The 23,940-nt window shown below is 44.7% G+C and overlaps 1 protein-coding gene across 2 annotated transcripts; it reads right to left on the reverse strand.

Moving 5' to 3' along the window:
* Positions 1-1,546: 1,546 nt before the first annotated feature.
* Positions 1,547-23,486, reverse strand: LOC141514900 (mitogen-activated protein kinase kinase kinase 10-like). Of its 2 annotated transcripts, XM_074226071.1 has the most exons (3): positions 22,806-23,486; positions 16,432-16,496; positions 1,547-3,263 (listed from the first exon to the last, which is right to left on the reverse strand). In XM_074226071.1, exons 1-3 carry the CDS (start codon positions 23,407-23,409, stop codon positions 3,198-3,200), a joined length of 735 nt encoding a protein of 244 aa, XP_074082172.1. In that variant the 5' UTR covers positions 23,410-23,486; the 3' UTR covers positions 1,547-3,197. The 2 variants fall into 2 exon arrangements, with proteins under 2 accessions (XP_074082172.1, XP_074082171.1); XM_074226070.1 differs by lacking the exon at positions 1,547-3,263 and having other exon boundaries at positions 13,910-16,496.
* Positions 23,487-23,940: the final 454 nt, after the last annotated feature.

Genomic DNA, 23,940 nt, shown 5'->3' on the forward strand with positions numbered 1-23,940 from the left:
TAATATTTCCAAGTTCACTTTTGAAATCAGGAAAAGGTCCATTGAGGGCCACTATCTCCATCCACCACATATATCCACCTCACTTTCCCTACCAGTAGGTTATTAAATCTGATTAAGATTAGAGGTAGAAATGTGAATTGATAAATAGAGTTAGGTCTCCAGGATGATGTAGTGCTGCAGACAAACCTTTCTGGAATAATAAACATTTATTTTCCACCTCTGGCCTCCCAGCAGTAGGCACTTTGGGGGTGGGAGGGGAGTTGGTAGAGAGAGCAGTAGAAACTGCAGGCTTTCCTCCCTTCATTCAATCTGGAACCCCTGTAAGAGCAAGTTGGACATATCCCTGAAATGCTTCAGGTCATGAGATACCTGATGATTTGTCTGGATACCAGTTACCTTTGCCATATTGAGCACCAAGAAGGAAGGAAGAAAAGGCAAGAAAGGTAATAAGCCCAAGCCAGAGAGATGTCTGTGTTCTTTGGGGCTGCCCCACCCCATTTCTTTGTCTTATTTGTGCCATTTATAGAGCTCTGCCCTCTAACAGGTATGACCCCTCATGCCAATCTCTAGACACTTTTACCAATTAGTTTGGTCAGTAAGAAGAAAGAGGAGAAAAAGAAAGTCCAAAGAAAAACTTGTGGAGATGTTGAAGGACATACATAGTCCCCTAGAGTATTCCAATGACCAGGGTCTTCTTGCTCTTTCTGCAATTCCAGAAAATGTAGGGCTTTTTCCTACATCAGAGGGAACCTCCCTTCACAATCTATGTAAATTGTTTAGGAGTGATTGGCTTGGATATTTTAACTTTATTCATTCTCAAATGAGCCACCCACCACTGATCTCATCCTAGAAGATTCCATGGAAAAGGAGAACAAGATCACTTTCTCTTGACATTCAACATGGTAGCTTGGGAAAGTGCAACTTAGATTTTCTCCATCATATTGTATTCCTACTGGTATTTCCTAAGCTGTTACTCGAAGATTCTAGAGATTCATTCTTCTGGACATTTTTATACTTGTAAAAAGACCATCTTCCTGATGATAGGAAGTTTATAACCACACTTTCTGGTCTTGTCTCATTACTTCTAACCTAAATTGTCACCTAACACTGAAATGGCTTCTTCTGTTTGTATGTCTGCTCTGCTTTGGTATTGGAAGAGTAGAGTTCAAATTCTGCTCCTTACTGCACCAGCAGAGACATCCCTTCCTTTAATCCATTTCCTACCTGTGTGGAATCCTAGGAAGATAATATCTGATACCTCATCTCTGGGATTCATTTTCCTATAATTTAAAAAATTTCCCCTGAAGGGTAGAAGGGGGAAGAAGAATGAAAAAGGTAGGGATAAGCTCTTCCTTCTCTAAAAGATGATGAATGGTTGTACAAAGCAGCCCATGTCCCTCCTAGGCTACTTTCAAATCTTGGAGGTACATAGGAAAGCCTTGGGACCAAAAGCAAGAACTCAGCCATAAGGAGTTATTATTGTAGATAATTGGCTTTTCCCAGATCCAGTAGGGATAGTTCCCCCCCTCCCCCCCATTTTGGAGAATAAATGCCAAATCTTAGATGTTGTGTAACCCATGGATCCAATGACCATTTCTGATGATTCACGAATCTACCAACCAGTCTAACCTCTCACTTACCTTTAGTTTCACATCTCCACTTAGCTATTGGACATTTCAAAATGTATGTCACATAGATATCTTAAGCTATGTCCAAAATTGAACTCAAAAGCTTTTGCCCTAAATTTTCCTATTATTGTTGAGGGTACCACCATCATCCCAGTCACCCAGTCTCCTCAACTCCTCATTCTCTTTAATCTTCCTCCTATTCCAATCTTTTGATGTGCTGATAGGATCTTCATAGGATATCTGCTGCCTCCTTTTTTCCTCTGATACTGCCAGCACCCTGGTGAAAATTGAAATCATATCAAGACTGGATTTATTAAAAAACCTGACATTTGGTGACTCTGCTTAAAGTCTCTCATGACAGTCCATTCCAAGGACAAATCTGACCAAGTCACCCATTACTTCTCTCTCAACAAACTCCAGTTGCTCCCCATTATCTCAGGGACCAAACATAAAATATTTTTATTAGCATTCAAGCCATTCATAACATGTTCTTTACAACCACCAACCTTTTCAGTCATTTTACATCTTATAGAACCTCTCCCACTATCCGCTCTACATACTTTGCCATTCTGATTTGAAGAGGATACATACAGGCTTGTACTTTCATTGCCATAGTTGACTTCCAATCTAGATATTACTTCCCCAATGCAGTTTGAAAAAGTCATTATTCTGAGATGTTTACTTCTGATCATCTTTGCTATCCTTCTCTACTCCCTACTCTGGTCTAGGGCAGGAGAACTGAGATAGGGCAGGAAAGAAAGGAACATTCCTGATATCACCCCAAGTAGGTGGTATTATCAATAACAGTGCTCATTAGGGTAAATTCTTGACTTTGTATAGAAGAGAGAGTAGGATCAAGGAGTATTTTCCTCTCTGATTAAACTTTTCTAATCAGTGAAAGAATTCTTCCTTCTGAGGGCAATTTAAAGGATTCCAGCAGAGGGGTAGTAAAGATTAACAGACTACTTTCAGAGGGGGCTGGGGGGGAGGGAATCAAGTTTAGGGGGAAAATTGTAAAACAAAATAAAATCTTTCTTTAAAATATTATAACAAGTTATACATTGGCTTCATAGGCTGCAAAAAGTGTCAATGAGACCAAAAAGGACAAGAACTCCTGATTTAGTTTCTATCTTTCAAACCCTTGTGGCTGTCTAATCTTACTTTCTTTTTTCTGTACCCTGATGGGGTGAATGGTGTGGTTTTGCATGAAGAAGGGAACAGTAGAAGGACTCTATCCACTGAGCAGATGAAGTTGGGAAAGTGACTTGAATGTTGCCACACACCACTTTGGCATGGAGAGAGTCAGGGGAAAGTCTCCAGTTGCCCAAAGGACTAGGATAAAACTGCATGGAAGTTTTGCTAGAAGGAGGGCTTCATGAAATGGACTATGGGATGGTCTACTTTTTCAGGAGAAACTCTGAGGCCCCCATGCTGAAAATTCAAAAAAGTCCCATCTTGGAAAACTGTGCTCATTGGTTGAAGTGCTGAATTGAAGATGGAGATTTTGTAGAATTTTTCCTCCAGTATCTCATTCCTTATTGCCTCGTATTCATATTTCAGATCTTTGATCTAACACAGTAAGCCACACTCGATCTTGTTATCCATCTGCCCAGGAAGCCCTCCTTTCTCTGGAGGCTGAGAAAGAAATAACATGGAGGTTAAACGAGAAATCCTAAATCCAGGCAAGATGGGATAAAAGGGAGTCAAATGTGCCAGGAAATATAGTGACATTCCTAGCAGCCCAGCTGCCTAGTCACTTCCTGACTATATGATATTTTATTGTTTCAAGGACAGTGAGGGAGGAGGACAGAGAAATGTAATGGCCTGATCCCCTAGACATATTGCATTGCCTGCTCTGGAAAAAGTCTTTCATTCTTTGGATAAAGGGGAATATCTATTGTCTACTGGTGAGACTTTCTCTGCTATATGAGCAAGTATCTGCCCCAGAAGGTTGTTTCTGCTTGAGACCTGATAGGTACCTAGAGGGCACAAGACCCCATTCATGCTTCCATATTATGTAATCTCAAGCCATTACTCTTCATATGCTATGGTCAGGTTGGATTTATTGTAATGTTGTTGAAAGAATTACTGACTTGTGAACAGAGAACATTTGTTTGAATTCTGACCCTGCCACTTACCAGAAATGTGACCTCATGCAAGTCACTTAGGTTTCCTGCTTTGCCCAAGTATTTTGAAATTTGTTTCTCCAATGCAGTTAAAACCTAGAGTCACCAGCAAGCATACCAAAATCTTGCAGGTGTATCCACTTTGAATGGCGATGCCATGGACAAAGAGGATCTGGGTATTTGGGCCAGGGACTGGCTTGTAGTGAGTGTCCCCTATGTACACCTGCAGCACTGTTGTGAGGTTCAAAGTCAGTGTGCCTTTCTTGTCTCAGCAGATGGCCAATTCATTTCCATTTCCCCTAGTTCCACAGGAATCCAGATGATGCATGACATTATTATCCTTCATCATTTTCTTCCAGAAAAAAAGAATAGGTTTGGCAGTAACTTCTCCAAAACAGAGCACTTCCAATTCAAAACCTATGCTTTCTTCTCCTGTTCAGTAATCACTTTCTCTGAATAACAAAAAATCCAAGATGAATTTTGTGGGTTTGCTACAAAATCAAAATCTATGGAGAATTTGAAATGATGACCAAATGGGAAAGAGGTCCCTCCCTATTATGGATGCTGAATTTTTTAAAAACTTTTTTTATTTGTTTTTACAAGGCAATGGGGTTAAGTGACTTACCCAAGGCCACACAGCTAGATAATAATTGTCTGAGGCTGTATTCGAACTCAGGTACTCCTGACTCCAAGTATGGTGCTCTTTCCACTGAGTAACCTAGCCGACCCATATGGATGTCATATTTCAACAAATGTTCTGAGGCAAAGTGAGGTATCCCTATTCTCTCTCCTGAGGGACCATGACCAACTCCCATCCTGATCCACAGTACTATAACCTTCCCTACACCCTCAGTGTTCTACAGGAAGGAAACATAATGACCCTTCTTCAACTTGACAGAATAGAAAAATGAGATGGTGACAGCCAATTAGTTATTTACTAAACTCCTTACTCCACCATCAGAATCATCCCTTCCTTTAATCCATTTCACTCTTAACCAGGAATGCACTTAGCTGTGCTCTCATAAAGGTATTTTGTGGAAGAGTTCAGAATAATTATGTAAAAATACCTGGGTTCCCTCTACCTCAGGACTTGATAAGCTAGAGATATGGAGATATTTCAGGTGACCCATAACTTTAGATTAGGGGAAAATTACACCTTTATTTCAATATATGCCTTTGTTTTCCTTTGGAATACTCTGCATTTTATAATTTAAAAACTTTATTATAGCAAGAGATTCAGTCTTCATGAGACTGCCAAAGAGGTCAATGTCACTAAAAAAGGACAGGATTCCCAGGTTTAGTTTCTGTCTTTAAAATCCTTTTGTCATATTAATCTTACTTTGTTTTTTTCTGTACCCTGATGGGGTGGAGGGTGTGGTTTTGAGTGGAGAAGGGAACAGTAGAAGGATTCTCTCCATTAAGCAGATGAAATTGGGTAGGGACTAGTGAAATTGAGTGACATGAATGTGGCCCCACACCACTTTGCATAGAAAGAATATGGGGAAAGTCTTCAACTGCCCAAAGGGCGAGGATAAAACTGCATGGAAGTTTTGTTAGAGGGAGGACCTTATGAAATGGACTATGGGATGGCCTACTTTTTGAGGGGAATCTCTGAGGCCCCCTTGCTGTGTGTTCAAAAAGTCCCATTTGGATTCTTGAAAACTGTGCTCATTGATTTTCATGTTGAACTGAAGGTGTAGACTTTGTAGAATTTGTCCTTTGTTATCTTATTCTTTATTGTCTCTTAGCCATATTTCAGTTCTTTAACTTAAACCCCACCTGGTCTTGTTGCCCACCTGCCAGGGAAGCTCTCCTTCTTTCTCTGTAGGCTAAAAAAGAATTAGCATGGAGGCTAAATGAGAAGTCTCAAATCAATGTGAGAGGGGAATAAAGGAACTGAAAAGTACCTGAAATTCCTGTGACATTCCTAGCAGCCCTGCTGGCGAGTCACATCCCACCTATGTGACATTTTATTTGTTTGTTTCAAAGGCAGTGAGGGATGAGGAGGAAGAAGAGTAATGGCCTGCTCCCTTAGACAGATTTTCTTGCCTTTCTGGAAAAGGTCTTTCATTCTTTGGATAAATGGGGAATATTTCTTGTCTGCTGGTGAGAATTTCTCTGCCCCAAATGGTTGCTTCTGTTTGAGACTTGATAGGTATGTCTAGGGAACAATACCCCACACATGCTTCCCAATTCAAGGTGCTACCAGATCCTGTGTAATCCTGACTATGGAACCTCACTAGTTGTATTGTCTGTTTCTGGCAGCTTTTAAAATTTAAAATTTTCTCTTTGATTTGGGAGTTTTGGAATTTGTCTATAATATTCCTGGAAGTTTTTCTTTTGGGTTCCCTTTCGGGGGGTGAATTCTCTTGATTTCTATTTTACTCTCAGCTTCTAGGACCTCAGGGCAACTTTGCTGTATTATTTTTTTTAAAAATGGAGTCTAGGCTCTTCTCCTGATCATAGCTTTCAGATAGTCCAATAATTTTTGAATTATTTATTCTGGATCTGTTTTTTTTAGATTTTTCAAGACAATGGGTTTAAGTGGCTAGATAATTATTAAGTATCTGAGGTCAGATTTGAACCCAGGTACTCCTGACTCATCTCAGAGAATTTGTTTGGGCATGTAGAGAGACTTAGATTCAGGTTCTTGGACACTGTAGCCAGCTCTCTATTCATTATATTATATTTCCTCCCACATATTCTGAGCGATACATAAATGGCTTCTACTCATAGAAAAAAGAAAATGGTATATTCAATTGTTTTGTTTTTCAAGTATGCAATAAGAAAAGCTTGTATTGGTATGGCATTAAAGGGAATAGAGAAAGGAGGTAGGGACAACCCTGGGCAGAAGACAGAAGCTCAGGAGTCCTGAATAGCCCCTAAAGGTTTCATTTCATGTGATGAGAGAGGGATATGCCACTGTTTCTACTGAAAGTAAGAAATTACTTTTTATTTGGGGTGAAAAAGGCAAGGAAGGGAAGGACACATCTTGGACCACACCTCTCCACTGGCAACACTGAGCAGCTTGGAGGCAGGTTACTTCTGGGAGCACCTGGAGGAAAAGGGGTCAGTGTTTGAAGGTGCAGGTCAGGTCTGGGATGTGGGGCAGCCTGTCAGCATACATGGGGTCAGATTGGGCCAAACTCTTCCAGGTCATTTCCATGATTCCATATTGTGAGTTGCCTAGTGGTAGAAATGTGTGTATTGGTTCTGCCCAGGCAGGGGCAAGACCATATTGAATTTGGATTGATCTGAGGCTTGGCAGGGTCTGCAATATAAATGGCATAGCATGTGTTCCCCAGGTACCTCATGTTTAGCTTTGAGCACTTACTTATAGAATATGTCCAGTAGTGGTTACCCCTTTGTCTGCAAGAGTTCATTTAGCAGTGTGTGAATCCTGGTGTGCCTGAGATGGTATAGGTCCAGGATGTGGTTGAACTGATCCTCCCAGGAGGAATGGTCTTGCTTACAGCACTCTTGCAGACTAGGACATGGTATAGGGGCCACAAAAGTCTCCTATGGAAGTATATCCTGCGGAAGAACAGCAGGGGATTTCTTGCCCCACTTCCTCAAATCCCTCTGCAGTGAACTGATCCTTCTTTTCCAAGTCTGGACGCCCCTTTTCAGTTGCCATATCAAAAGTAACATTTCGATATTATCAGAAGCACTCTGGGGCACATCTCTCAAGGATGACAAAGCTGCCTCTCCCCTGTCCTTGAACATCATTGAAAACTGCTTTTCCCAGTTCCAGAGGGCCATAGGAGCTGAGCCTTTCATAGTGGTGGAGGGGGTAGTGAAGATCCTGGTAGCCACCGGAGTGACTGGGCTAGTAGCCAGGATGGTAGCTGGAATAGTGGCAGGGATGGACACCACTGTCTCTGACTCAATTATGGTTTTGAGCAGAGACTTATTCTCCTCTCTCTTTATGGGAGGGATGACTTTGAAATGCCCTGGGCCTATGGTGATTTTCTTCTTCTCAGCCTGGGAGAGTTGGGGCCCAGTGTCAGGCAGCCTTCTCTGGGGTGAAGTGATGGGTTTCAGGGCTGCCATGTGCAGCCATACTCTTTGCAACTCTGAAAGAGTCTTAGGTAGCAGTTGGAACAAGTGTTGGAAGGTATTTGGGGAAAGTTGCTTCTGGTCCTGGAAATTGTGCAGGGTGACTTTCAGCCACTCCTGGTCCATCTCACTAAGGTCCAGGGTATCATCAGCAAGACTGAGGTCAGCTGCCTTTAAGGGTATTCTCAGCATGATGTGCTGTAGCAGTTAAAACTACTTTTCCTTGTCCCCTCTTTTTCTCTTTTTTGGATACAAAAAAGGGGACTTTGAGTTTTTTTCAGCTGGTGAAACTGCAGGGGGACTCCTTTTCTTCCTTTATTTGACCTTTTTATTTGTCTTCCAGAATCACTGCTTCCGTAGGCTTCAAAGGCTTATCCTCAAAATGACCTAGACAGAGTTTCTTCTTGATAGTTGCCCTTGAACTGGTGACATCTCTTGAACTGGAAATTATATCTTTAAGTTTCTTCATGGTTTCCTGGTACTTATCTTCTTCCCCCACCAGGGGGAAAAAGGCTGGCTTCACAGTTTCAAACCCCATATATTTCTTTTCAACTATCCTGCCTTTAAGTGTCCCCAAAATTCCTTTCTTTGAGATTATTGGCCTCTTTTCCACAGTAATTTGAGTGATTTGAGATATGGCTTTCTCTTCTTCCTCCTTCTCTTCGTTCTCCCTCCTCTTCTTCCTCCACTGCCTCTGGCACTTTGTCCAAGCCAGGTTCATGGAATATGCTGGTTCTCTGCTCTTCCTTCTGGTTATCCTCCTTCTTAAGTTTTTGAAGCTTCATTTGAAGCCACTTCAAGCTCTTCAGCTCCTGAATCTCTTCTTTCTCCTCCTTGGTCATCTCAGCCTCTTTATAGAATTTGGCTCTTTCCATCACAGTCAACTTCTCTTCCTTCATGGCAATTTTCAACTCCCTGGAATAGATTGTCATCTGCAACTGGGCCAACTTGGTCTCTTCCTTGCCCAGTCTTCTATATATGCCAGCCATTCTTTCCCCATGATAAGCCAGATGCTCCTCTCTTAGAGCCACTTCACTCTCTTTCAGGAGTTTCTCTGGAACTTCAGAAAGTCTACTCATCTCTTCCTCTGTCAGAAGAGTCTCTTCCTCCATTTTCTTGCTCTTTTCCTTAGCCAACTCTTTTTCATCCTCCAGCAATCCCCTTTCTTTCCTCAGCTTCCTCCTCCTTTTCCTGAGGTTCTGCCTCATTACTGCCCCTTTCTCATAGTTCTTACCTTCCATCATAGCTCTCAGTTCCCTGGATAATTTACTCTCCTCCTGAAGCTTCTTCCTCTCCTCCCAGAGATTTCTCCTCTGTTCACCACCCACCTCAGGTTCCTTCGGCTTTTTCCATTTGGACTCCTCACTCAACAAGTTCACTTTCTTCCAAGATGGACAGCATCTCTCTCTCCTTGGAGGATTCACTCACCTCCCCTGTGAAAGAAGGTTCTACTCTTCCAGTCCTTTGGAGTTGCCTCTTTTCTCTCTCTACTTTCTTCTCCTCTTGAATCTTCTTTATTTCCCTCAGCAAAATCCCCTCTATAAAGAGCTTCTTTTCCTCCATCTTTTGCTCTTTGCCCTGAGGATCATTTTTTGAAAAATAAAGCTCTCTTCCTTCAAGAATTCTTTAGCTATCCTGGGGAATTTAAATTCCTTTACCATGGAATTAACCATTTTCTCCCTTGTTGATGTTCTCTGGTCAGGTAACAGCTCTTCCCTGCTTCTGAAGCAAGTTCAACATTTTCTCTACCAGTATGTGTTCTTCCTCCAGGAGCATCTTCTTGTCATACATCTCCTTCTTAGATGGCCCCTCATCAGATGACCCCTTCACAAACAGCCTCTGTTTAGGTGGTCTCTGTATAGGTGGTCTCTCCTCAGATAGTCGTTCTTTGAATAGTCCTTCCTCATATGTTCCCCCTTCGGACAACTTCTCTGATGTCACCTCCTTAAATGTTGTCTTATGTAATCTCTCCTTAAATGGTCTTTTCTTATGTGGCCTTTCCTTAGGCAACATCTCCTCAGATCATCCCTTTTCAGATAAATTTTCCTCAGATGGTCCTTCTTCAGAGAACTCTTTCTCAGATGGTCCTTCTTTAAATACCTTTTCCTCATATGTTATCCCCTTTAATGGTCTCCTCTTATGTGGCTTCTCCTTAAATGGCCTCCTCTTAGGTAGCCTCTTCTTAGGTGGTTGTTCAGAAGACACCTTGTCCTCAGATGTCACCTCCTTAGATAGCTTCTTCTTAGGTGGCCTCTCCCTAGATGGCCTCTTCTTAGATGGTCTCTCCTTAGATGGCCGTTCTTTAGATGGACTCTCCTTAGATGGCCTTTCCTCAGATGATCCCTCTTTAGACACCTCCTCCTCAAACATCACTTCTTTAGTTGGTCTCTTCTTGGGTGGCCTTTCCATAGGCATCTTCTCCTTAGATGGTTTGTCCTTAGGCATCCTCTCCTTAGTTGGCTTTTCCTTGGGTAACCTCTCTCTAGAAAGCTTCTCATCACATGGTTCCTTTTTAGACACCTCCTCCTCAAACATCACCTCCTTAGTTGGCCTCTTTTTAGTAACTTTTCCCTAGATGGCCTCTCCTCAGATGGTCCCTCTTTAGTCATGCCTGCCCAAACATCATCTCCTTCGTTGGCCTCTTTTTAGGTGCCCTCTCCTTAGATGGTGTCCCCTCAGATCATCCCTCTTTAGACACCTTCTCCTCCTCAACCATCACATCCTTAGTCGGTCTCTCCTTAGGCAGCCTCTCCTCAGATGGTCCCTTTTCATATGGTCCTTCCACAGATGGTTCCTCTTCAGACACCTCCTCCTCAGATATCACCTCCTTAGAGGCCCTCTCCTTAGGCATCTTCTCTTTAGGTGTCTTTTCCTTGAGCAACCTCTCCCTAGATGGCCTCTCTTCAGATGATCCCTCTTTAGACAACTCCTCCTCAAATATCTTCTCCTCAGGTGGCCTCTTCTTAGATGGCCTCTCCTTAAATGGCTTCTCAGATGGTTCCTTTTCAGATGGTTCTTGCTTAGATGGGCTCTCTTCAGACCTCTTCCTCAAACATCATCTCCTTAACCGGTCTCTCCTTAGGCATTCTCTGCATAGATAGTCTCTCTTTAGAAAGTTCTTTTTCAGATGCTACCTCCTTAGATGCCCTCCTCTCAGGCATCCTCTCCTTAGTTGGCTTTTCCTTGAACACCCTCTCCCTAGATGGTCCCTCTTTAGACAACTCCTTCATCTCCTCAGTTGGTCTCTTCTTAGGTGGTCTCTTCTTAGATGGCTTGTCCTGAAATATTTCCTCTTCAGACACCACCGCCTCAAATATTATCTCCTTAGTTGGTCTCTTCTTAGGTAGCCTCTTCTTACGTAGCCTCTCCATAGAGCACCTTCCTCAGATGGTCCCTCTTCTGATACCTCTTCTTCAAATTTCACCTTCTTAGTTCTCTTCTTCAGTGGCTTCTCCTTAGGCAGCCTCTCCAAAGATGATCCTTTTTCAGATGGTCCCTCTTCAGACACCTCCTCCTCAAACATGACCTCTTTAGATGGTCTCTTCTTTGGTGGCCTGTCCATAAGTGGCCTCTCCTCAGATGGTCTCTCTCTTCAGCCACTTCTTCCTCAGATGGTACCACCTTAGATGCCCTCTCCTTAGGCATCCTTTCTTCAGATGGTCTCTCCTCAGATGGCCTCTCCTCAGATGGTGCCTCTTCAGATATCCCTTCCTCAGATATTTCCTCTTCAGTCTCCCCCTCCTCAAATGTTCCTTCCTTAGACAGCCTCTTCTTAGATGGCCTCTCCTTAGATAGCTTAAGTGGCCTCTCCTTAAGCAGTCTCTCCTTAAATGACCTGTCCCTAAATGAACTCTCTTCAGGTGGTCTCTCCTAAGATGGTTCCTCTTCAGATATCTTCTCCTCAAAGGCTTCCTCTTTAGATATCTTCTCCTTAGATGGCTTCTCTTTAGGCACCTATCTTTAGGCAGCTTCTCTTTGGGCAAACTCTCCTAAGGAGTCTTCTTCTTAAGCAGCCCTTCCTCAGGCAACTTCTCCTTAAGCAGCCCTGCCTTAGATGGCTTCTCCTTAGGCAGTTCCTCCTTAGATATCTTTTCCTTCAGCTTCTTCTCCTTAAGTAGCACCTTCTTGGGTATCTTCTTCTTAGGCAGCTCCTCCTTAGATCGCTCCTTAAGAGGCTTCTCCTCCTTATGAGCCTTCTCCTCAGGCAGCCCCTCCTTTAGTAACTTCTTAGGAAGCTTCTCCTTAGGTAGTCCCTCCTTAGGTGGCTTCTCCTTAGGCAGCCCAACCTTCAGTGTCTTCTCCTTAGATATCTCCTCCTTAAGGAGAACCTCCTTAACAGGCTTCTCTTCAGACAGCACCTACTTGAGAGACTTCACTTTAGGCAGCATCTCTTTAAGAGGTTTCTCCTTAGGTAGCCCCTCCTCAGCTTGTTTCTCCTCAGGCAGCTCTTCCTTAGATGATTTCTCCTTAGGTAGACCTCCATTTTGTGGTTCCTCCTTAGGCAGCCCCACCTTCAGAGGCTTCTCCTTAGCCAGTTTCTCCTCAGGCAGACCTTCTTTAGGCAACTTCTCCTTAGACAGTTTCTCCTTGGGGGGCTTTTCCTTAGGTAGTTTCTCTTCAGGCAGTCTCTCCTTGGACAGCTCCTCCATAGGCAGTCCTGATATATGGTTTCTTTTCCAGAAGCCTCTCCTTGGACAGTTTCTTCTTACCCTCTTCAGGTAGCCCTTTCTCAGACAGTGACCCATCCTTATGCAGGACTTTTGCTATACTCATTTCCAGTCCCTCTTCCAAGGGTCTCTTCAACAGATGTTCTATTTCCTCTTGAGCCTTCCTTTCCTTATGCCTTTCTAATCTTTCCTGTAGGTCCCTTAACATCCTGTCAGTTTCAACAGCCTTCTTCTCCCTAGCCAGCTGTCTCTTCTGATAGATAAGGAGCTGGTCCTCCTCAGAGAGATCTTTGGAAGCTTTCTTTGCCATATCCCTGGCCATCCTCCTTGCTTCCCTAGCCCTCACTTTTTCCTCCTGAGCCAGCTGCAATTTATTCTTGTACTCAGAGTATCCTGGAACAGCCTCAAGGATGATATTTACCATATCCTCTGAATCTTCAGCCTCATCTTCTTTTATCTCTTTCATTTGCTCTACTCTGGCAAGTTTTGCCTTTAACATGGCCAACTTTCTCTCCTTCTTGGCTAGTTCTTTTTCCCTCCAGGCTAGTTCCTCCTTTGTCTTGGCCAGGTCCTTTTCTTCCTTGGTCAGTTTCTTCTCCTTCTTAGCCAGTCTCTTCTTTTTCTGGGATATTATCCATTCTTGCTTCTTGAGTTTATCCTCCTTCAAGGTAAGGTGTTCAATATTTGAGGAAAACACTTTCTTTTTTCTTACCTTCTGAATTTTCAACTCCTCTGACTCGATTTAAGCCTCTTCCTCCTCTTTCTCTTCCTTCTCCTTTACTTCCCCTTCCTTCTCATCCCCCTGAGAAGATGGTAGCAAAGGACAGATGGCCTGGAATAGCTGATACAAAGTGAAATGTACTGTGAACAAAGTCACAGCAATATTGGAAGATGATCAGCTGTGAATGACTTAGCTTTTTTCAGCAGTGCAATGATCCAAGACAACACTGAAAGACTGAGGATGAAAGATGCTTATCCATCCCCAGAGAAAGAACTGAGGGTGTCTGAATGCAGACTGATATAAATATTTTTACTGTATTTTTCTTGAGGCATTTTTATCTTTGGCTATAGATCGTAATATGATGATTATGGAAATGTTTTGCTTAAACGATACATTTATAAACTATATTGAATTATTTGCTTTCTCAGTGAGGAGAGTGTGAAGGGGGAAGGGAGAGAATTTGGAACCCAAAGTTTTAAAAACAAATGTTAAAACTAGTTTTAAACTGCAATTAGGGTAAAACAAAATACTAAATAAATAAATTTTAAAAAAATAGGATCAGGGGCAGCCAGGTGGCCAGAGTGTATAGAACACTGGCCTTGGAGTCAAGAGTACCTGAGTTCAAATGTGACCTCAGACACTTAATAATTGCCCAGCTGCATGGCCTTGGCAAGCCACTTAACCCCACTGCCTTGCAAAAATAAAAAACTAAAAAAAAAAAAAAGAATAGGATCAGGCAGTTAAGTGGTACAGTGGATAGAGTGCTGACCCTGGGGTCAGGAGGACCTGAGTTCAAAGCCAGTCTCAGACACTTAATAATTACCTAGCTGCATGACCTTGGGAAAGTCACTTAACCCCACTGCCTTGCAAAAATTTAAAAATAGGTCCTAGGGTATTAAAAAAAACATGTTGATTAAAATGTGAGGGGAAATGACCCCTGGCATAATTCTGACCAAAGCATCTACTATCATGAACTCCAAAATGAAAGATTTAAAGACCTTTTAAAACATTTCAAGTAGCTAGTATTACCATTGAGTGAAACATATATACATGTAACATTTTTTTTTTTGTAAATTCTAGCTCTGAGGTTCTGGGATAGATGTCTCAGCAGTCCCTTCTATCTTTCCTCTTGTGATAGTCTGAGAGCAGGGATTCTTTCTATTTGCCTTGGTTTCTCACATTAGAATGTGAGCTCATCAAACATTCACGTGTCCCCCACCCCTTTAATCTTTGTAGCAGCAGCACCTGTAGCAAAATTTTAATAAAACCTTTTCTGGATCTGGAATAATATGAAGAGCTGACTCTAGAGGGCACCATGTGTCCAGGTTCCATGAGCTCCTCAGTCATCCATCTCCCATTGATTTTTCTGTTGGAGGGCCAGTCATGAGAGGAGGATGAAGGGCAGTAGGAGGAAGAGTGGAAGGAGAGTCATGATGACTTGATGAGGGTCTTCCTGTGTGTTCTTCCTCCCCAGGTAGTGTTATCCTCATTTGCCACATGTGCTCAAACCTTGAGGCCCCTTTGCCCTAGACACTCTACATTTTTGTGGAAGCGTGTGTCAGGGGACTTCAGTACTCTGAAGAAGGCATTCGAGTTTTGAAAGGTCTGGAACTTTCACAAGGACTTTCTGGGGCTCATAGGGACTTTACAAATCAAGGACATCCCCCTCAGTGTATGAAGAATCTGAAGCTCAGACAGGTCTGGTGACTTACCCAGGGATTTCAGGCAAGGACTTGAACTCAGATCTCCTTGAAAATCCAATTCCAGTACTTTTTATTACATCACACTGAATATTAAACAACCAACTCTCAACTTCCTAGCCAGCCCAGGTCTTCCCTAGTCAAGTGGCCAGCTGCCTAACCACTAGACTTCCTCTAGCTATGGAAGCATCAGTTCATCATCTTCTAAGGTTCTTTACCCTTTGCATTGATATGCCACTGTTCAGCATTTAACATCCCTTCCCATCTGGCTCCTCTACCTATCAGTCTTGTTTAGCTTTATTCCCCTTCAATGCACTCCATGGGCCAGACAAACTGGCCTTCTTGTGCCTCCATTTCCACTTCCTTGCTTTTCCTTAGTCTGCTCATCATATCTGGAATATACGCCTTCCCTGTCTCCTCCTGGTGGTTTTCTTTAAGATTCAGAAGTGGGAAGTCTGAAAGGCAGGACCTTAGCTAATCAAGGGACTCTGTCAATCCATCCACAGAAGGTTGGTCTGAAGACTGGGGGCTCACCTGGAAAGAGCCAGAGGCAAATGAGCCAGTGGCAAATGAGCCAAATGGCACCTTTGCTGAAGACCTAAATGCTACTCCCTCCCTCCACCCCATAATGGATGCTTAATAAAGACTTGTGGGATTGAATTCTGATGTCCTTCTTCCCCTTCTCCATTACATTAGATGCATTTTGTGTGTACTTACCTGTATGTTAAATACCTCCATAGATTATAAGCTCCTTGAAGACAGGGTCTGTATACCCCATCTACTGAGCCTACTCTGAGTAGGCAGTCATTACTTTTGCTTTTATTTTTATATTTTACTTTTATTAAATATTAATCATTTAGTATGTGCCAGACCCCATTCTAGGCATTGGGAATTCAATGAAGGGCAAAATCATGGTTCTTTTCCTTAAAGGGTTTACATTCTGATGAGTGAAACAAGAGATAATTATATAATTTAGAGTATATTTAATTTAAATCATTTGTATTATTTAAACATATTATAAATATAAATTTATATATAAAGTATATAAATTAACTAAGTGGAAGGTCATCTGGGAGAGGAAGGCAACCATTAGGTGCTTAATAAATCGACTATTAATGGATTGAGACCTGGATCTGAATCCTACGTTTGACCCTGATCCCTCTTAATTATTTCCAATCTATCCTGTCTATAACTTGTGTGTTTGAATGTTTTCTCTGTGTTTGATTGTGAGTTCAATGTGGGCAGGGACTGTCCTTTATCTTTCTTGGAATCCCTAGTACTTAACACAGAACCTGGAACCCATTAGGTCCTAAATAAATGTTAGCTATATCATGGTACAGGGGATAGGAACACTGGCTCTGAAGTAGGGAGGACACAACTTCAAATCTGGTCTCAAATATTTACTAGGTGTGTGACCCTGTGTAAGTCACTTAACCTTATTATGAATACTAGGTGGTGCAGTGGATAGAGCATTGGTCTTGGGGTCAAGAAAGACCTGAGTTCAAATTTAACCTGACAAACTTCACTTACCCCTGATTGCCTCCCATCCAGGTTTACCTCCAGTCCTTCTGATTCATATCTGGACCCAGATGATTCTGGAAGAGAAAGTGAGGCTGGTAACTTAGCACAGCACCCTTCACTCAAATCCAATCCACTTGCTTGTCCTGGCATCACCTCCCTGATACCATGGTCTTCTTAGAGAAGGAAGGACAAAACATCATCATCATTAACTGTGTAGTCAGGTCATCCCTGTGATCCTGTTTTATCCTCTGCAAGGATTTCCATTGTGAGGAAAGTGGATTGTATGAATGTGAGTTATTTTTTTATAGGTGTGTGGGGGAGAACAGGGTGGAGACCAGAATTCAATCTCATTATCCCTTATTAAATAAATGTCCATTGTAAGCTAGGCACTGGACTCAGCAGAGGGCTTTGTGTCAGTGAGAACAGGCTCTGGGGCCTCTGGCCTTTCCTATTGACTTCTCACTTACCCCGCCCCCCCATTCTCTGGCACTCTACTGGGTCAATGGCATGACCTCCTTTCTGAATTTAAGTCCTTTTACAGTAAGACAGAGGATGAGGCTCCCAGGACCTGGGGTTGAACATAGGATCTAGGGTTTAAAAAGGATCTTTCTCTCCCCATATTGCTCCAAGTCTTGTGCTTGGACTTCCCATTTTCTCCTGATCTCAGTCACCTACCTAGCCTAATTATATGTGGAGAGACCTATACCCCTCTATTTGAGTATATTAGAGTGTAAGCTTCCTGAGGACAGGGCTGTATTCACATCTGTCTGTATTTTTTTGTTTTAGGTTTTTGCAAAGCAATGGGGTTAAGTGACTTGCTCAAGGTCACACAGGTAGGTAATTAAGTATGTGAGACTGGATTTGAATTCAGGTGTTCCTGAGTCTAGGGCAGGTACTCTATTCACTGTGCCACCTAGCCACCCCTTTCTTTTTATGTCTGTCTTCTTGCAGGAGCTTTAGTAAATATTTGTTGAAAGAATAACTGAGCCTGCCCCTCTAGGGTGCTGAGCTTCAATCCAATTCAGCACAAACATTTGATTATTAAAAATCCAAGTGGATTTTTAAATATCACTTTTATTTCCAAGTAACACCCATATAGCTATCCCTTTAACAAAGAATAAAAAATGGCACCTGATAGGATAAAAGATATTCCCATACTCCTCCACCTATGGAAAGAGGGAGAGAAGTGGATATTCTCAGCTCTCCTTGGGGTGTCCAAATATCCAATATTTCTTAAGACCACATTAGCTACAGTATGGGAGAGAGAACAACAAAAATGATCCCTGGATCGGTAGGATCCAACTTCAAATCTGGTCTCAAATATTGACTAGATGTGTGACCCTGACCAAGTCACTTAACCCTATTATGAGCAACTAGGTGGTGCGGTGGATAGAGCACCAGTCCTGGGGTCCTTTGAGAAGCTTGGGTTCTCCTGGGGGAGGGGTGGGGGAAGGATACACAGACAATAGAGTGGGACCTTGATAAAGGAGAATTTTAAAAGGTATTTGAGAATTTGAGGAAGGGGAAAAATACTTTCAGTGAGGGAGAAGTACAGGCTTCTAGGAGGGGGGTGGCACCAGAGGTAAGCTTTACCTCTGTCAGAGATGAAGAGAGGAGGGCACAAGAGCAATGGTCACATGGGCAAACAAATCTACAAAAGTGAGTGATCTAATCTGCCTGGGGTGTGAAGTTTGGGTGAAATTAGGGAATTGGGGCCCAATTATTGTGTTATATCCTCAAGGCAATGGGGAGCATCAAGTAGTGTGGTCAGATCTAGTTAGGAGGAAGCTCATGGTGACCGTGAATAGTTGAGAGGTTGGAGGCTTCTGGCCACCTAGTGTCTTCACTTCCATGGAAAGAGGCCTGGGTTCAGACTCAGCTCTTCACTTCCCCTCTCTCTGTCCTCCCTCCCCACCTGACCAAGAACATCTGCTGTGGAAAAGCAATTGGTCTGAAGGGGGTTCCTGTCTCGGTTTTGTTGCTAATTATCTGTGGCCTGGGGCAAATTCCAGTTTTTTCATCTGTAAGAGGAAAAGAGGGTTTTGGACTTGGATGTCAGGAAAAACTAGATTGGAATATTGTTTCAGTGTGACCTTAGGCAGGCTATTTCATTATTCTGGGCCTCAGTTTCCTCATCTGTAAAATGGAAGGGCACTATTCCTTCTAGCTCTCCAGCTGTGATCCAGTGGATTGGCTGGCTGTCCTCCAACGTTCTTTTCAGAGATGGCAGCCCAGGGCTTGCCCTGCTGGGCATGGAAAACCTAGACAGTTGTGAGACCCGTGGGACCCAAGCCAACTCCAGAAAATATCTTCCTGCTTGGCCTGTTATTAAAATAAACAATAACAAGGCTAATGACCTCCATTCAAGCCATCCAAGCCCAGGTGCCAGCCCCGCTCATCTTGGTGGTCTTGTGCCACTCCTGAGCCAGGCCAAAGTCTGTGATCTTGAGGACAGTGTCTGATAGATTCCCATTCTCAAATGCATCCAAGATGAGGACTATGGGGGAGGAAGGAAGAGAGGAAACAGCTGGGGATGAGATAGTTCTCTCTCCTTTCTTCCTCCCTCCAGTAAAGCAGGACCAGTTACTATCTCTCCACCCACAGACTCGGAAGCCTAGCCTTCAAGGTTCAACAATCTGGGCACGGACACCACCTATCTTCCAGCCCTCACCCATTGTTCTTGCCAGGCTGGAGGGCTTTCTTTCTCTACCCATGCTAGGCAAGTTCCCACCTTGGACACTTTTCCCTGAGGACAATATCCTCTGCCCTTTCCCATTCTGCAGATACTCATTCCCATTCCTTATTTTGACTTCTAACTCTTCTGCAAAATGCTTGGAGGGATATATGTGGGACAATCGAACTGGATTGCAAAGACATCTGTCCCAGTTGCTGGGAAAAGCACTTCCTCCCTGTCTCTCTCTCTCTCTGTCTCTCTCTCACACTGGGTGGGGAGGCAGGAGTTGGGGGGATTCTGTAGCCTATAGCCCCTTGGGACGTTCTGACCTTAGAACCCCAGCACTTATTTAAAACTTTGCTTTTACAGGCAGGGACGGACTGGAAGATCATGGAGCAAGTGAAATGAGATTTCCAATTCACTCATTGTAGACATTAGGACAATAGTCCCATGAGCCACAGGTAGTATCACCTCCATTTTACAGAGGGGGGAAACTGAGGGCTCTAAGGCCTTGGTCAAGTCATTTGTCTGCACTGATACACTAAGTATCAGAGGTTTTCCTGATTCCATTCAAAAACTATAGCTAGCTCCTCTACCATTGTGGCTCTTTAGTGCTTGACCTTTCTCCTTAAATTAGGATCATTCATTCCATCACTCATCTATTTAACAAGCAACTAGCATATATTAAGGGGCAGATAGGTGGCCCAGTGGATAGATCACTGGCCTTAGAGTCAAGAGGAGTTCAAATCCAACCTCAGACACTTGACTCTTACTAGCTGGGTGAACTTGGGCAAGTCACTTAACCCTGATTGCCTCATATCCAGGGTCATCTGCAGCCATCCTGATTCCTATTTGGCCACTGGACCCAGGTGGCTCTGGAAAGGAAAGTGAAGCTGGTGACCTAACACAGCACCCCCACCCCTACTCAAATTCAATTCATATGCTTATCATGGCATCACCTCCTGATGTCATGATCATTTTCAAAAATGAAGGGCAACAAAACTTCAGGAAACACCCCAAAAATACAGGCTTAGGCTGGGAATATGAGCAAGCAGAGAATAAAGAGGAACACCATTGAGAAATACATTATCTATGATCCCAAGAAGGTTCAGTATACTCAGTCTGAAGGTGAGGAAACACAAGCTCCTGCATCTAAAGACTCCAAGAAAAACAGAATTTGGGATCAGGCTATGACAAAGATCAAAAAAGACTTTGAAAATCAAATGAGGGAGTTAGAAGGAAAACTAGGAAAAGAAAAGAGAGAGATGCAGGAAAAACATGAAAATGAAGTCAGCAGCCTAATCAAGGAAATCCAAAAAGATGCTGAAGAAAATAGCATGCTAAAAACCAGGTTAGGTCAAATGGATAAGTTATTGAGAAGAATGCTTTAAAAAGCAAAACTAGACAGATTCAAAAAGAGGTAAGAAAACTCTCTGAGGAAAACAAAACCTTCAGACATAGAACAGAACTCAGGGAGTTTGATGAATTTACTAGAAATCAGTACTCATTACTTCAGAATGAAAAAATGAAAAATTAGAAGAAAATGTGAAAAACTCATTGAAAAAATGAAGGGCAAGGGGCAACTAGGTGGCACAGTGGATAGAACCACTGGCTCTGGAATCAGGAGTACCTGACTACAAATCCGACCTCAAACAATAATGACCTAGCTGTGTGGCCGTGGGCAAGCCACTTACCCCATTTGCCTTGCAAATACAAAAACAAAAAAAATGAAGGACAAACATTACAGTAGCTTATATTAAGCCCCTACTATGTGTCAGACTAGCATGCGCTAGTCACTAGAGATGGAGACAAAAATAAAAACAATCCCTATGAGTCTTACTCTTAGCCCTAAGGTAGGAAATGGCATTTGAGCCTGGGGAAAGCAAGAGGTCCAAGGAAGAAAGATATCAGAGGTAAAGGGTGACAGGAGTTGTACCTATGGGGATAGAGATGGAGGTGGTGATCCACGCCATTCAGGGTGCATCACCACCATTCAAAGATAAGACTAGTTAGAGGCAATAGCGCATGGAAGAAAGATCTTTAAACCCAAGACCTGGGTCCAAGTCTGAATTTTGCCATAAAACAGGGGGGGAGGGGTGTTGGATTAGATGACATCTCCCCCTCCCTTGAAGAGGTTCTATGGTACTTCTTAAAAAACCAGATCTATGATTTAATCCACCAAAAATTAAAAAATAGAAACTTATCCACATGCTCTGCCAGTTAAAGAATTGTCTGGGGTACCCAGAAGTGAAAAGATTCTACCGTGGGCCAACCAGCCAGTAGATGCCAAATAACAGAGGATCTTCTTGACTCCCAGAAAGATGACTCTCTACCCCCCACAAAAATAGGCTCTCCATGCCTGCGTGTTAACTGACTATAAACTGAGTGACCTTGTATAAGTCAGCTTACTTATTGGGATCTGAATTCCCTCAGCTGAGTGAGGCTGGCTCCCCTCTCAGGTCCGGTCCTACTCTGGTCTGTATATATGTCAGAAAAGTGAATTTTGGTGGAAGGGGGTGGGAATCCAATACAAGGGCTTCTGGGCTCCTCCAAGCCATAGATTCCCCAGACTGGGCTGATCTTTGTCTTCCCACCAGCCCAGGGAATTTCTGAGGAAATGGATAAAGGATGAAGCTTCCATTTTCTATTGCATAAAAACAAAATGCCCTTCCATTCCCAAGAGGTGGCACTGGCCCTGCTAAATCTGAACAGTCCTTGGTATCTTAAAAAGGAACATGGTGCAGGGGAGAGAACACTGTATTTGGGACCAGGATTCAGTCTCCTTGAGCCATTTATTATGAACTTTTAGACCCTTAGCCTTACCTGTAAAAGAAGGGAGAGGGATTTGATGACCCCAAGGCCCTCCTGGCCCAAAATCCATAATTCCAGGGACGGACCACAGCCGAAATTACAGAGCTCCAGGCCTTGAGTTCAAATCCAGGGGAAATGAATGATTTCTCTTTGACTTTGGACAGATCCTTTCTTCAGTTTCTTTCTACAGAACAATACTAGTTTCTCTTCCAGCTCCAAATACTGAAAATCTGATCCCTTCCACTGACAATGGAAGATGCTGGGTCCCAGGGAGGAGAGGGGACTGAGGGATGACATGGCCTCAGGGAGAGGGTAGAGGGTTGGAGGAAGGAAGCATCCTTCTAGGGAAATAGAGGATCAGATTCTCATTCTCTCCTCTCTCTCTCCCCTTGATCCCTTCTCACTCCCAGGCCAGGGAAGAACACTGAATATGGGCCGGGTTCAAGTCCATGAGCTTCTAGTCACTTCCTGTGGGGCCTTAGGCCACTGACAGACTCTCTGGGTCTCAGCTGAACAGGCTGGTCTTCCAGGTGGAGAACCAGAGTTCTCCCTCCCCCTTGGGAAGGGCCTCCCTCCCCAGTCCATGTCTCCTGCCAAACCTACCATCTCCCCACTCCCCACTCTTCAGTCTCAGTCGCCCAAGTGGGGCTGGGCTTGTCCTGTAAGAGCAAAGTGCCCTGAGCCCCAGGCCTTGGGGCATGAACCCCAGAGTTAGAAACAGAGGTTGTAGCAGGTTCAGATTCTGATCCTATTGCTCACTCCCCATGACAAGTCCCTCCCCCCATCTCCCTTCAGTTTCCTTCTCTGCAAAAGATTCCATTGCAAGAAGCCTTGGCACCCTGTGAGTCTAAAATCTAGAAGGCTGAAGGAGAAAGGGAGGGGACAGGGGGCCACTCACTGTTGATGGACTTGAGATCCTGATGGATGATGGGCACCGGTGCCCCATTGTGTAGGGACTCCATGCCCCAAGCCACCTGGGCAGCCCAAGTGACCAGCACGTGAGGGGGCACCCGGTGGCCAGCCAGGGCGCGGCTCAGTGGCCCTCCTCGAGCATACTCCATGACCAAGCAGAGATGGGGTGGCCCCAAGCAGGCACCTCGCAGGACCATGATGTTAGGATGGCACAGGATGCCAAAGAGGGGCCTCCCTGGCCACCTGCTCCTCGTGGCACCTGGTCCCGCAGGGTCAAGCCTGCACCTGGTCCTCGTGGCCCCTGGTCCCTCAGGGTCAAGCCTGCACCTGGTCCTCGTGGACCCTGGTCCCGCAGGGTCAAGCCTGGCAGCCGTCACGGCCACCTCCCCGCCGTGCCACCTGGCCCTGTGGATTTTGCCAAAGCCCCCGATGCCAATGATTTCTCCGAGCTGCAATTCGCCGAAGGGGATGTCCCCAGGCACAGGCAGGCCAGTGGGGGCAGGGGCCGGCACCCCGGGAGCCACCGCAGCTGCTGGGGAAGACCCCCACTTGCCCACTGGGCAGCTGCCCCGTCCACCAGCCCTCATCATCGGACACGGCCCAGTCCTGGCACAGTGCCCGCACCCGGGCCCCCTTGCGGAGGGTGAGCTCCCCCTCCCCAGCGGCTTCGTAGTCACCCACAGCAGTCCGCAGGGGCCCCGCAGCCGCAGGGGGTCTGGCCCCAGACCCCACTCCCCGGTGCCCCGCGGGGCTGGGCCCTCCCCACCGTCCTCCCCCTCCTCCATGGGACCCAGGGGAGGCGGGGATCAGGCGGCCCCCCAGCTGGCTGAGCCCCACGTGCTGGGGTGGGGGGCAGCCCCGGCTGCTCCTGGGGAGCTCCCGGCCCGTGGCCGAGGGCAGGGAGCAGCAGGAGGCGGGCCTAGAAGATGGCATGAGCAGTCCCCCGCTCCGCCGCACCTCGGGGTCCCGCTGTGGAGAAGGGCTGGCCAGCGTGGGGAGGGGGCAGGGCAAGGGGAAAGGGGCACCTCCTCCCGGGAGCCCTCGGCCGCGTCTCCAAGCATCGGGGAGGGGGAGCCCCGCGGCTCGGGGCCGGGGCCCTGCCCAGCTGCCCTTACCCAGCC

Source organism: Macrotis lagotis, chromosome 2 (genome assembly GCF_037893015.1).
Source record: "Macrotis lagotis isolate mMagLag1 chromosome 2, bilby.v1.9.chrom.fasta, whole genome shotgun sequence".
In the NCBI taxonomy this organism is placed as follows: Eukaryota; Metazoa; Chordata; class Mammalia; order Peramelemorphia; family Peramelidae; genus Macrotis; species Macrotis lagotis.

What these genes read in the sequence shown, in the direction of transcription:
- LOC141514900 (XM_074226070.1), bottom strand. Translation starts at nt 23,409, where the DNA reads ATGATGAGGGCTGGTGGACGGGGCAGCTGCCCAGTGGGCAAGTGGGGG. An exon ending in GGATCTCAAGTCCATCAACA is followed by an intron (nt 16,497 to 22,805) that starts GTGAGTGGCCCC and finishes TTTCTCTTCCAG; the next exon opens with AATCATCTGGGTCCAGATAT.